The 12,861-nt window shown below is 33.8% G+C and overlaps 1 protein-coding gene and 1 long non-coding RNA gene across 7 annotated transcripts in view; one reads left to right on the plus strand and one right to left on the minus strand.

Moving 5' to 3' along the window:
- Positions 1-12,861, minus strand: part of LOC108741188 (ataxin-2 homolog) — a 29,590-nt gene that overhangs the window by 14,039 nt on the left and 2,690 nt on the right. For 3 of the 6 annotated variants that reach the window (XM_018475880.1, XM_018475879.1, XM_018475884.1), the window contains one exon: positions 1,627-1,715. In XM_018475880.1, the coding sequence (XP_018331382.1) occupies positions 1,627-1,715 (89 nt within the window). Of the gene's footprint in view, positions 1-1,626; positions 1,716-2,951; positions 3,066-3,162; positions 3,271-12,861 lie in introns of those variants that run through there. The other 3 variants (XM_018475881.1, XM_018475885.1, XM_018475882.1) reach the window with 3 other exon arrangements.
- LOC112905109 overlaps positions 119-12,861 on the plus strand; it is an 18,282-nt gene continuing 5,539 nt past the window's right edge. The window contains exons 1-2 of the long non-coding RNA XR_003231564.1: positions 119-479; positions 1,337-1,413. This is a non-coding gene — a long non-coding RNA (uncharacterized LOC112905109). The remainder of the gene's footprint in view (positions 480-1,336; positions 1,414-12,861) is intronic.

The following is a 12,861-nucleotide window of genomic DNA, read 5'->3' on the forward strand; positions in this document are numbered from 1 at the left end:
ATTATATTATTAAAAGTGAAAAATGTCTAGAATTTTGTTAATTTAAGTTCACAAACAAATGCAATTTGTATTTTTCACAGCAGGAGATATGATGAAAATTAAAACAGTGCTGATAAATCCGAGGACACAGAAATTCAAATGAATTTATTTAATGTGTATTTCATAAATCTTTTGTTTCGAGAAGAAAAATGTTCATTATCTCATAATAGTTCGTCACGCTACAAGTTTTTTTGTTAGTTACGTACGACTTTATCTTCCTTTTATGTAAGGTCAACAGAATATAGATAAATTAATGAAAACCAATACTAGAAAAATATGTTTACTTATACGTATTTAGTTAGTTCCGTTCTCGACAAAGCTCAACACGGTTGGCCGTGCTTTTATTAAACGTTCTCTGTTGTTTAAACAAACGTAAACTAATTTTAAGCAAAATGGCATTACAATTATATATTAATATTGGGGAATGTGTACCTGAAAGGGTAAGTAGATACGTATTTAGAATTTACGACTGTTGTTCTATTCTTGTAAATCCTATTACTATTTCAGGCTAATAAATTCTTTATTTTAAACAGTGGAAGTAAATTTTAGGCACAATTAAGGGTAATGAGTATACGTGGAGATAGGGCTAGTAGGGTTGTAGTAGGAAAAGCTTCCCCTTGATGTGGGGAGATGTGGAAACCAAACAAATGACAAAAAATAATTATTATTGAGTTTGCAATTTTTAATATGTAATTACTGTCCTACAGTATGATAGTGAGATGGAAAAGGGAAGTATAAAAAGCTCCCCTTCCGTTAAAAAAGGATTTTTAATAAAAAGTGTTTCATTTATTATGGATTATGTATGTTAGGTCTCCCTCACTGGATTAAGCTCAATTTTTTTTTATTTTAACAAAATGGGCCATTCTCGAACACCTCCCCTATTGGGGAAGCTTTCCCAACCTCCTTAGTGTGCTACTAAGTAAAGAAATTGTATGGAATAACCCCAAAATTATTTTTTTTTGTTTTCATTCGGTTTCCACACTTTCTTCATTCTCCCCTTTCTTCCCCCTGTCTCATACCCTCTATTATACCATAATTTATTAATCCCGTTCCAAATTTAATAAATTAAATTAAATTAAAGTGTGTAAAATACATATAGCAAATTCAATCGTTATCTATAAAGAAAATTTTTCAAAAGTTTTCTCTCTACCTGTGAAAAAATGTGTCTAGAAAGGTCAAAATTAATGTTTTCAGAAACAGAGTTAGTTTTGTTTCCTAATGTTCTTCTTAAATTTCCAAATATCCATTAAATAACAATTAACAAGCAAATTATAAATAATCCTAATCCTGCTTGCAGACTCTCAAAAATCGTACCTGTTCTTCCCTTCAACATCTGGCCCACCCGCTACATTTTTGAAGGACATTGACCCAGTGGTAAGTAATTTATTTATAATTTAATCAACCGTTAATAGCAAGGGGTGCAAAATTGGAGAATTTCAGGCTGTAAATGGCCTGTTACTAGGAGTTTATGTGTGCCCTGTTACTGTGTAACAAAAATATCAAACACTCGGTGGGTGGAATTCATTCAAACAAGGGTGCGATGTAAACGTAGTCGTTCAAAATTTTATTAATTCAAACGTTACTTACGTGGTTGTTCGTTTTCCTGTATTAGTCGCATGACTGCAGAATTTTTTAAGTTTGCTGGCGTAGAAGTGTTCGGATTATAAAAGTTGATACTGAAAAAAACATATAGACAAATTAAGTACAAAAGGAACATCAGAAAATAGGACGATTATTATTATTACTAATTAATCCGAGCGCACAAGTTTTGCAGGAAGTTGAAATATCAAATAGTGAAAAACAACAAAAAAACAACCAAATGCTTTACTTTCTATGAAGGCATAGAAGGAAAAAACGTATTTTTTTTGGAAAATTCGTGTTGCAGATCGAAATTTCGAGTTACAAATTGAAATTTTCATTTGTAACTTAAAATTTATTTAAATTAATTTATCCACTTAAAAGATATTTGATAATTGAATGACGAAAGATAAAACTTATTTAGATCTGGTGTGATACTTTTCTCAATGTCCCAGTACAATGGTTCACCCTTTGACAGAAATTATTTTGTTATATTGCTAGCTTTTAATGTCCTAAATACGTGTCGAAAACGACATAAGATTAATTTTTCTATCCTTCGGGAACAGTATTTTTTTTGTGGTTAAAAGGTACCCTATGTCCTTTTCTATACCCTTGGCAATGTGTCTACAAAATTTCATAATGATCGGTTGAGTAGTTGAAGCGTGAAATCGTAATAAACAAACAAACTCACATTTACATTTATAATATTTAATTAGTTTTAATTAGTTTTACGTTAATTCTGACTGGAATGTGTAAATATTTGATTTTGTTAAAACTAGGCAATTTATAGGTACATAATATAGTGTGTCTTTTGGGGAAACACACAATTTTAATTGTGCCCGTTTTGTCGATAATTAAAACGGAATTTAATGAAAATATTAAAAGTATTTTATTCAAACTCTACAATTGTTTCGGGTGGTTAGCTCTTATTCAAGGGTAATTTAGTTACTGAATGGTCAGTTTTGATAAAGGGCTAATCACTCCAAACACTTGTAGAGTGTGAAAAAAATTCGTTGAATCATTTAAATGCTTTTACTTAAAAGTAAAGTACTTAGTAAATCTAAAATGTTTTAAAATTTGTGATAGCCACATCATTTAATTGAGATTACTCTAAATGTTTTCTCATTCGAAATGGTTTAAAGTTCAAAAGTAAATAATTAATAAGCTTATAACGTTTTAATGCTAATGAATTCTTATAAAAAGTTGGAAGTTATATCTTTCTGAAGCTTTCGTCGAAACTGTTATTAAAAATTTGCTTTTTAATGTTTCTGGTCAATTGCGTATGAGACAACAAACGTTAACCAAAATAGAAATACTTATGCAAATTGCCTTACATACTATCGTATCTTATCAAATTCCTCACAAAACACCCGTCACTTCTTTCCCGTCACAAAATCGCACTCAAAAACGTTATTAAGGCGTTAACGTTGACGATCATATGCAGGCAATTGAGCTATTATTGAGCATTCGCGCCCTTTCTAGCATTGCACATAATTTCAAACGGCGTTGCGACCATATAAAACTAAAATTAGCATTACTGGATACCTTTCTTCTGTTGCTAAAATTTCTCTGGAATGCGGGGAGAAGTTTAATTTTAAAACTGCGCCAACACAGGAGGCTCGTTTATCGTATGTGATCTCTAGACACTACTCAATATTAATAGCGATCGAAATTAGTCAAAGTGACGCTTAAAACGATCGTCACGTGATCGGTTTCGTTATTTTGTCTATTTTGTTTTGGTTTCGGCAACTAATAAGTGGTAGTGGTGACACTAGTACGAAAATATAAATGAATCACTTGTTCGAGTTGTCAATATCTGTATAGCTAACACCCACCTGTATCTGTCAATACGTACATGTTTCTGATCAATACTTATATCAATATATGTATATATATATATTTATATATGTTTTTATCAGTGCAAAGGTCTGTCCCTAAAATTTTGGCCTAGTTTGTAATTTCTTTAAAAAGGACTTTTCGAAATTCGGAGGCCTCCCAGGACCCGACTTAGTCCGCCGCTGAGCAAAATCATATCCTCTAAATCATATTTAATTTTAAGTTGTTTCACTCGTATATAAAACAGATAGCCATAAGTAAGAAAAACAAAACTGTTGGTAGGTATGCAAGGAAAGAAAAAGTAGTAAAAGAATTAATATAAAGATAAGAGACGAAAAATTGGAGAAAGTTGATGATTTTCGGTAACTAGGAAGTCAGGTAATTCGGAATGGAAGGAGCAGTAGGCAGTAAGGGTATGTACGAGGTATGTTCAAAAAGTATCGGGAATTTTCTGGTTTTTCAAAAATTATTTATTTATTTATGAATATTTATTTTGTCTCCTTCAAAGTAATTCTCGCCAGATATTATACACTAATGCTAATGTTTTAACCAATCCTTGAAGCATCATTTTGTGATCTTGTTCAGCTTCTCCTTCGATACCGTCTTTATCTCCTCAATCGTAGCCTAGCGTCCTTCTTTCATGAGACTCTTCGGTTTTGGGGAACAAGAAAAACTTACGGGGGCGAGATCGGGGAAATACGGTGGCTGCGGTATGGTTAGTGTGTTGCCCAAGCAACGATGTAAGCAGAAGCGTCATCAAAAGCCAATTTCTATTCTTCTACAAATCCAGGCGTTTGTGGCGGATTACTTCACCCAAATTAGGCATAATTTGCAGGTAATATTCCTTATTGACCGTCCTACCCTGTGGCAAGAACTCATGGTGCACCACGCCCTTGCAATCGAAGAAACCTCTAAGCAAAATCTTCACATTCGACCTAACTTGGCGCGCTTTTTTCGGTCTTGGCTCGTGCAGCAGCTTCCATTGGGATGATTGAGCTTTGGTTTCCACATCATAACTTTAAACCCAGGATTGGTCACCAGTTACTTAACAAGCCCTGGAGCAAATTTGGATCGTCGCGGACAGAGTCCAATAGCTCCTTAGCAATGTTAATGCGATGCTGTTTTTGGTCGAAATTGGGCAATTTTGGTACGAATTTCGCGGCGACCAGTCTCATGCCAAAACCATTGGTAAAAATCGAATAGCAGGAGCCAATCGATATGTTTAGGTCCTCAGCAACTTCTCTAACAGTGATTCGATGATTGGTCAATACTATTTTCTTCACTTCATCACTTTTTGCCTCTTGTTGACGTGTTCGGGCGTCCGGGCACGCTCTTCGCCGTCCTCATCTTCTTGACTCTCTGAGAACAACCGATAAACGTTGCTTTGGTCCAAGGTAGATTTACCATATGCCACAGTTAACAATCAGAATGCATCCGACCAAGATTAGATTACTACTCCAAAGTAGTAAGGGATGTGGGATTCCGTAGTATCGTATTGGGAAAACGCGAAGATTAACTCAGGATAGGAAAGAGTGGAGGTGTGTGTCCAACGAATCTTACGATTGACGACCCTGTGATGATGTTAATAATGACACTAATACATTTATGGCGTTTTTGCATTTGTATGACTTGCTCGGATATATGTATGTATAGTATACAAGTGTCACCACGTTTTAAAAATTTGTATTTCCATCATTTCATTTAACACCTCCAATATTTGTCACATTTTTCGTGTTTTCGAAATTTTTTCTGTTAATATTAGACAAACGCTTGGCAGTAACTGCTGTTATATAATTAATCAATGAAAGTCTAAATTTACATTTTTCTTGGCTCACACATACACTTGTATATCATAATATATGAATTCGTAATAAAATTATTTCGTCTTTGATCTTGTACCGACTGAGTCTTTAAAATTATGAGGCGAAAACCATCAAAAGCAACTTAAGATTATCCATAAAATTACTCAAACAAATGATCTTGTTATTGTTTATGTCATAAGAAGAAAATAAAACACAAAAGATAAGTTTCCCTTGATAAGGTTTTTAATTCGTTCTGTCGATGACCGACATCCTGTAATAACTTTTGTATTTCTCTCTATAATAGTCGCTATCGAACAAAACGATTTCACTGAGAACTAATAAATCTTTTTAAAGTAGTCCAGCCGGGTTATTAATAATAGTAAAATCATCAACTAAATCTACATAAGTAAACTACTAAAAAAATGAAGTTGATAATATTTTGCACAATAAATTTAATTAGATATAAAATTTGATCAGCTTAGCTGTTTCCCATGCGACAACTGGAAACGTTTCGGTGAATTCGGATTACCTTAATTTTGGTTTTAATGGTTGATGGTTTTAATTATTGATGAAGTGTCGGCTGGACTACTTAAGTTAAACTTGTCTAATTTATTTTATTTTCTTCTAACTCCTTCATTCTTTGAAGTTGGTTACAAAACAAGGGGGTGGCGGATCCTCAGTAAGTATTGATATTATCGTTCAACGTCATCTCTTAACATTTAAAGAGAAAAATTGTCGTAGGTCACATTAATGACGCGTCCCATAAAGTATTCCATCTTCAATTAAAATTGACGTAGAAACTGTTTTCCTTGCTTCTGGACCCTGTGGCATCTTTCTATCGGTTAAATGAAATTTTTGGTATTTGCATTTATTTAAAGCGTGACGGAATCGTATCAAATATCTGTTTATATTTCTATAAATAGATGCACCTTTATAAAATTGCATCTGGGAAATTTATAAGCGCACCGTGTTTTATTTCGTAATTTAATAGGGACGGTAGGTATAAAAGTGTCATGCCTTCTAAAAATACTAATAAGTATAAAGCATCGGCTTATGTAAACTGCTTTATTTTGACGAGACCTATGTAGGCGTGTAGATAAAAGTCGTGTTCGTCCAAAATACATATTTATATACACAGTTTTTGAAACAGATTATTACACTGATTAAACATGATAATTAGAAATTAGCCAAAGACACAAACAATTTGCGCGTCAACCGAATGATTGACACGTCAATTCATAGGTCATTAAATCACGGGACGTGACACTAATTGAAATTTCAATTTACAAGAAAATTACTTGAAACAATTTTGATACCCTCCATTAAACACACTATACAGGGTGAGTCATCTATCTCGATTGAATCTCATTATGTTCTGGGAACAGTTTTAAACAACAGTTGTAAGCCTTCAAAGAAGAAATCAATTGGGAACCTAGAGTGAGACCTCGGCATTGACTCACTTCAAGATTATTTGGAGGTGAAAATGTAGGGAGAAGTTGCCTCTAATTAATTCGTTAGCAGTCTTTTGTAATTGATGATAGACTCACAAGATGACGTTTCACATCATCATAAGGTCGTTAATCCTAAGATTGGTTGGACACGCACCTCCGCTCTTTCCTATCCTCAGCTAATCTTCGCGTTTCCCTAAAACTAGAACATCCTTAACTATTTGCGAACACTAATCTAATCTAGGTCTACCTCTACCGCTCTTAACTTCCGTTTTTGCCTCTAATATGTCTCTGACTAGACCTTCATGCCTAAGAAGGTGTCTTACCAAACTATCTCGCCTATTTTTTATTGACTTCCAGAGAGTCCACTGTTCTCCTATTCTTTCTAATACCTCTTCATTTCTAACCTTCTCTATCCACGGTATACTCATCATTCGCCTGTAACACCACATTTCGAACGCTTCTAACTTTTCTTTTTCGCTGCTTCCACTGTCTATGTTTCGCACCCGTGCAGCGCCGTGCACCAAACATACACCTTTAACAACCTTTTTCGAATTTCTAAATTAATCGTTTGTGAGCATAGAAGTGATTTCTTTTTATTGAGGCGACTCTACCCTACGCTATCCTCTGCTTTATATCTCTATTACTCCATCCCTCCTGATTTATCTGACTTCCTAGATACCTAAAATCCGCCACTTCTTCTAATTTATCGTCTCCTATAGTTATATTCACTCTTTCCCTACTTTTTCTTCCTTTGCAGGAAAAAGCGATAGGAGACGAAAAACTAGAATTCTAGGAAGTCAGATAAGTTCCAACTAAAGAATTTTAAAATTTTCGTCTTTTTTTCGCTCGGTAGGATACCTATAACAAAAACTCTCACCCGATTATTATTATTTTCTGGTGCTGGAAACTATTTTTTTGCGATTAGATATCAGCGGTGCATGAAATATTTTGTTCGGACAAATGAAAGGTATGCAAAATGAGGATGCACATAAAAAAAAATAGCAGGCGCTTTTCGTGCTATTATTTTCTGGAAGTATGCTTTGAAAACAAGAGCAGCCACCCACGTGAATCAAAAGCTATTCGAAAACGTCCATTCAGGAACTAATAAATTTCAAAATCCGTTCACATGAATAAATATCATATGCTGCTGTATGAAACAATTGAACAAAGATCTCAAAAACGATTTTTCGTTCTCCGAATGAATTGATAATTTTTATGTATTTGCCTATAAGACCCAAGAAAATTAGTATAAAAAAAACAGCAAATTTTATGCAATGGGACCACATCTGAGGGATGCGCTTTTAGTGACACTGACCGAATAATTTTTCTATTTTTTAAATCAATCAAATTTTTTTGGAAAGCTTAAAAATCTACAGTAACTCATATGCTTTTTTACTGGCAGTTGTTTCACTCATTCTAATTAGTATAGCTTAATTAGAACGCGCTATTTTGTAGTAGTAGCAAATACGTAACATAATCTAAAAAATTTCCCATACAAAAGTAGCAACTGCATTCCCTAACGATTGATTTTTAGAAGTTTCCAAAATGCGTATTTGTTTAATAAAAAATCGAAGAACATACGTCATTCTTACTGTTAGAATTTTGTTATTTTTCGAATTACATCTCGTTCGACCATTCGATTCAAAATTGTTAACTTTTTCTTTTTCAACCCTTTATCATTAAATTTGATTTGATTACAAAATTTCAAATGACCATAATGATTTGTGACATTTGGTGCTCTTTATGTCTTGCTTTCTGCGATACTTTTAGCCCAAGTTAGTTGTTCAAATATTGTCAAAGGAAACTTGAACCAAGAAACTTAAGAAAGACTTCATAGTCCTCAAATAATAAATATCTACTACACCTTATACTAAATAGTAAGTAAAGTTAACAGCATTAGTCTTTCTAATTTAAACTACGTATACATACATGCAGTGACTTTATAAGTCGGAAAATTGCATTTAAGAAACTTTTCTCATTTCCAAAAGTACACACTTACTTCATAATTAAATATTTTATACTTTTACTTGCAACTTGAAATCTCAAAGGACATAATTCGTACGTTTAAAAGCGACCAGCGTGTAGTTAATTACAGTCGCTTTTTGTACTTACTAATTAGTTTCAGGGAACAGCCGCTTATACCAAGCGACCTAGCTCTATACAGCGTATTAGTGACCTAAATAAAAAAAATCTTTTTATTAATATATACCTACGATAAATAAAGGAAAACATGCAAACTTTTCTAATTTTCGAACTATTCAGGTTCGGCATAAAAATACGGAGAAATTAACTCGTATTCACCCCCAGTGCTGGTATAAATTGATTTTCTTTAATTTTTTGTGTGAGAAAGCTTATTCTCCGTGCCAGTTATCATAGTTAAGGTTTCTAAAGTCAACTCAAAGTTTTTATATTCTGATTTTGACATAAATTATCATACTAACATCCTCAGGTATCTACTTACATAAGTACTTCCTTGTTTTCCTGCTGACAATTTTCATCATCATCAAAAGGTCGCCAGTCCTAAGACTGGTTGAATAGGTACCTCCACTCTTTCCTATCCTGAGCTAAACTTCGCATTTGCCCGCGTCCTTAACTATTTGCGAACAGTATTCTAATCTAGGTCTACCTCTACCCCTCCTAACGCCTGTTTCTGCCTCTAGTATGTCTCTGACTAGACCTTCGTGCCTTTCTCGCCTATTTCTTATTGACTTCCACAGAGTCCTCTGTTCTCCTATTCTTTCTAATACCTCTTCATTTCTAACCTTTTCTACCCACGTTATCCTCATCATCCGCCTATAACACCACATTTCGAACGCTTCTAACCTTTTCTTTTCCGCCGCGCCCACTGTCCATATTTCCCACCCGAACAGCGTCGCGCTCCAAACATACACCTTTAACAACCTTTTTCGAATTTCTAAATTAATCGTTCGCGAGCATAGAAGTGACTTCTGTTTATTAAGGGCAACAGGACCCTACGCTATCCTCTACTTTATATCCCTACTACTTCTTCCATCCTGACTTATCTGACTTCCTAGATCTAAAATCAGCCACAATTTGACAATTTAAGCATACTAATCCTTTGCCCCTGCATATCTATTTCTACAGTTGTACTGTCGTTAATTATGTTTTTTATATAATATACACAATATTATGTGATAAATATTTGGTCGTATCTATTTATACCTGGATTATAATAAACAAAGATCTTTCATTCTTTGAAAAATTATCTGGGCAAGGTTCATATAAAAGTTAATTTATGTATATATTGTAGGATTTTTACTTAAAATATGTGTATTTCCTACTCAAGACTTATTTATATTCTATTACGCATTAATAAATATGTAAATGAGTAACGGCAATGCTAAGATTTACGTTGCAGTTGGCACAAATTATCTAAACAAAATTTATGTCTAGCAACAAGTGCAAATCTTAAAGAAAGTGTGACGGTATAACTCCTGGGCAATTAAAGTATCATTAGTACTTGCGATGTCTAACTAAAATAAATGCATGAGTAAGTCCCAAGGTACCTACTCGCAGTCGATCACGTGTCTGTTAATTTTTGTAAACATACAGAGTGTATCAAAATCTACATGAACTATTAAAGAAACAAGCGATATATCAAAGGTATTACGCAGTATCTTTTAAAGTTCGCAATATTTTATGGCATATGAGCAGTTAAATCAGCAAAAAAAAAACTTGTCAAGGAATCGAGTCTCGACGATTTTTTCCCGATTTTTCCGAGTATAGTTTGAGTTCCTCCCCAAAATCAATCCCAAAACGTACAATTACAACTCCAGACTTGAGTATTTTATATTAATTTCAGCTTGATACCTTCAGGCGTTCCTGAGGGAAAGGGTTTGACAGATAGACAGACGAACTGACAACGAAGTAAATCTATAAGGGTTCCTCCTTCTTCCTTTTGAGGTAGGGAACTCTAAAAATATGAAATTACCCTTAAATAACTGTGTAACTTTAACTCTGACTCTGAGTACTCTAATTACAAGTCTGAAACTTCGTGAATGACCACATTTTCCTCTGTAAAACATAATCTATAAGACTAGCAATAGACGACATAGGTTGGTAGGACACCTTCTCAGGTACGAAGGTCTAGTCAGAGACATATTAAAGGCAGAAACGGGAGTTAAAAGGGGTAGAGGTAGACCTAGATTAGATTAGTGTTCGCAAAGTTTGTCAGTCCAAAGACTAGTTGGATATGCACTTCCACTCCTTCCTATCCTGAGCTAATCTTCGCTTTTCCCTAAAACTAGAACATCCACATCCTTACTATTTGCGAACAGTAATCTAATCTAGGTCTACCTATACCCGTCCTAACCCGTTTCTTCGTCTAATATGTCCCTGACTCTTGACTTGCATAGAGTCCTCTGTTCTCCTATTCTATCTAACACTTCTCCATTTCTAATCTTCTCGATCGACGGTATTCTCATCATTCCCCTGTAACACCACATTTCGAACGCTTCTAACCTTTTCTTTTCCACTTTTCCCTTCCACGGTCCATATTTCGCACCCGTACAGCGTCGCACTTTCTCAACATTTTCTTCCGTTGCATACCAGTATTTTTGTTTTATTTATTTTCATACAATATGCGGATAAACATAACTGCAATATTTTTACATATGGAATTGGTAGAAGGAAAAGCCAAAATGTCAAAAAAGTAATTAACAAAAATGGTCAGAAAATGCTTCCTGAACAACATGAGATTTTTTGAATTTTGAGGTTAGGATGGGAAGCTAAATATCTATCTTAAATTATTGTAAAAAGTGTCTACTACAAGTTTCAGACTTGTAATCATTATAAGTTGTACAACCCGCATTTGAATTTAAAAAATACAACGAGCTTTTGGTTTCTGAGCTTTAACAGTTCCATAGTATATGTATTATTGTTCTTCTACTTAATAGAAATAGTTGGTTTGCACTCTGCTTGAGCTAACTATTAATATAACGTGTTGAAAAGCTTCTTCTTTGTTTCGAACATTTTCAAGTAGCATTCCTATGCCATCTACATATGTACTTCCAATTGCGTTGAGCGCATCGTTAGTGACTATGCTTATAAATATAACCCAAAAATTGTCCATTGGGTTGCCCTGTTCTGGTTAATGACGTTTTGGCACAAAAAGGATCTTATTAATTTCACAACTAGACTGGGAGTCTGCTGTTTTTGAAATGTTCTAATTACACCATCCTCGACATTCAATATGATTAGTGATTACTAACAAAGTTTCTAAAGTAGGAGATATTTTTGGCATCCTAAACAGATGAGTCACCTTCATTTCATTATATGCAGACCGATCTTAAGACGATTGTTTTAATAAATGTAATAATATTTGGGGTAAATGATAAAGGCTGGGACTTTTCCCGTGAAAATTTCATGTATTATCAGGCATCAGTTGTGTAACCAATCGGCCGGCACTCTTTTTTGAGAAGCAGATACATGATTCGCACTTTTGTTTTAATTCAAACTATTGATGGTGCATCATACGTATCAATGAGAGCAAATTAAATTTTTTCAACCCACTTTATTAAAATTTTTGATTTTTGACGACTATTTAAAGAGAGTATCAGCCGACTGTCAATAAAATGTATTGCAAAATTTTTAATCAATGAAAGTCTAAATTTACATTTTTCTTGGCTCACACATACACTTGTATATCATAATATATGAATTCGTAATAAAATTATTTCGTCTTTGATCTTGTACCGACTGAGTCTTTAAAATTATGAGGCGAAAACCATCAAAAGCAACTTAAGATTATCCATAAAATTACTCAAACAAATGATCTTGTTATTGTTTATGTCATAAGAAGAAAATAAAACACAAAAGATAAGTTTCCCTTGATAAGGTTTTTAATTCGTTCTGTCGATGACCGACATCCTGTAATAACTTTTGTATTTCTCTCTATAATAGTCGCTATCGAACAAAACGATTTCACTGAGAACTAATAAATCTTTTTAAAGTAGTCCAGCCGGGTTATTAATAATAGTAAAATCATCAACTAAATCTACATAAGTAAACTACTAAAAAAATGAAGTTGATAATATTTTGCACAATAAATTTAATTAGATATAAAATTTGATCAGCTTAGCTGTTTCCCATGCGACAACTGGAAACGTTTCGGTGAATTCGGATTACCTTAATTT

This window comes from Agrilus planipennis, unplaced genomic scaffold (genome assembly GCF_000699045.2).
Source record: "Agrilus planipennis isolate EAB-ADULT unplaced genomic scaffold, Apla_2.0 scaffold256, whole genome shotgun sequence".
NCBI classification, from domain to species: domain Eukaryota; kingdom Metazoa; phylum Arthropoda; class Insecta; order Coleoptera; family Buprestidae; genus Agrilus; species Agrilus planipennis.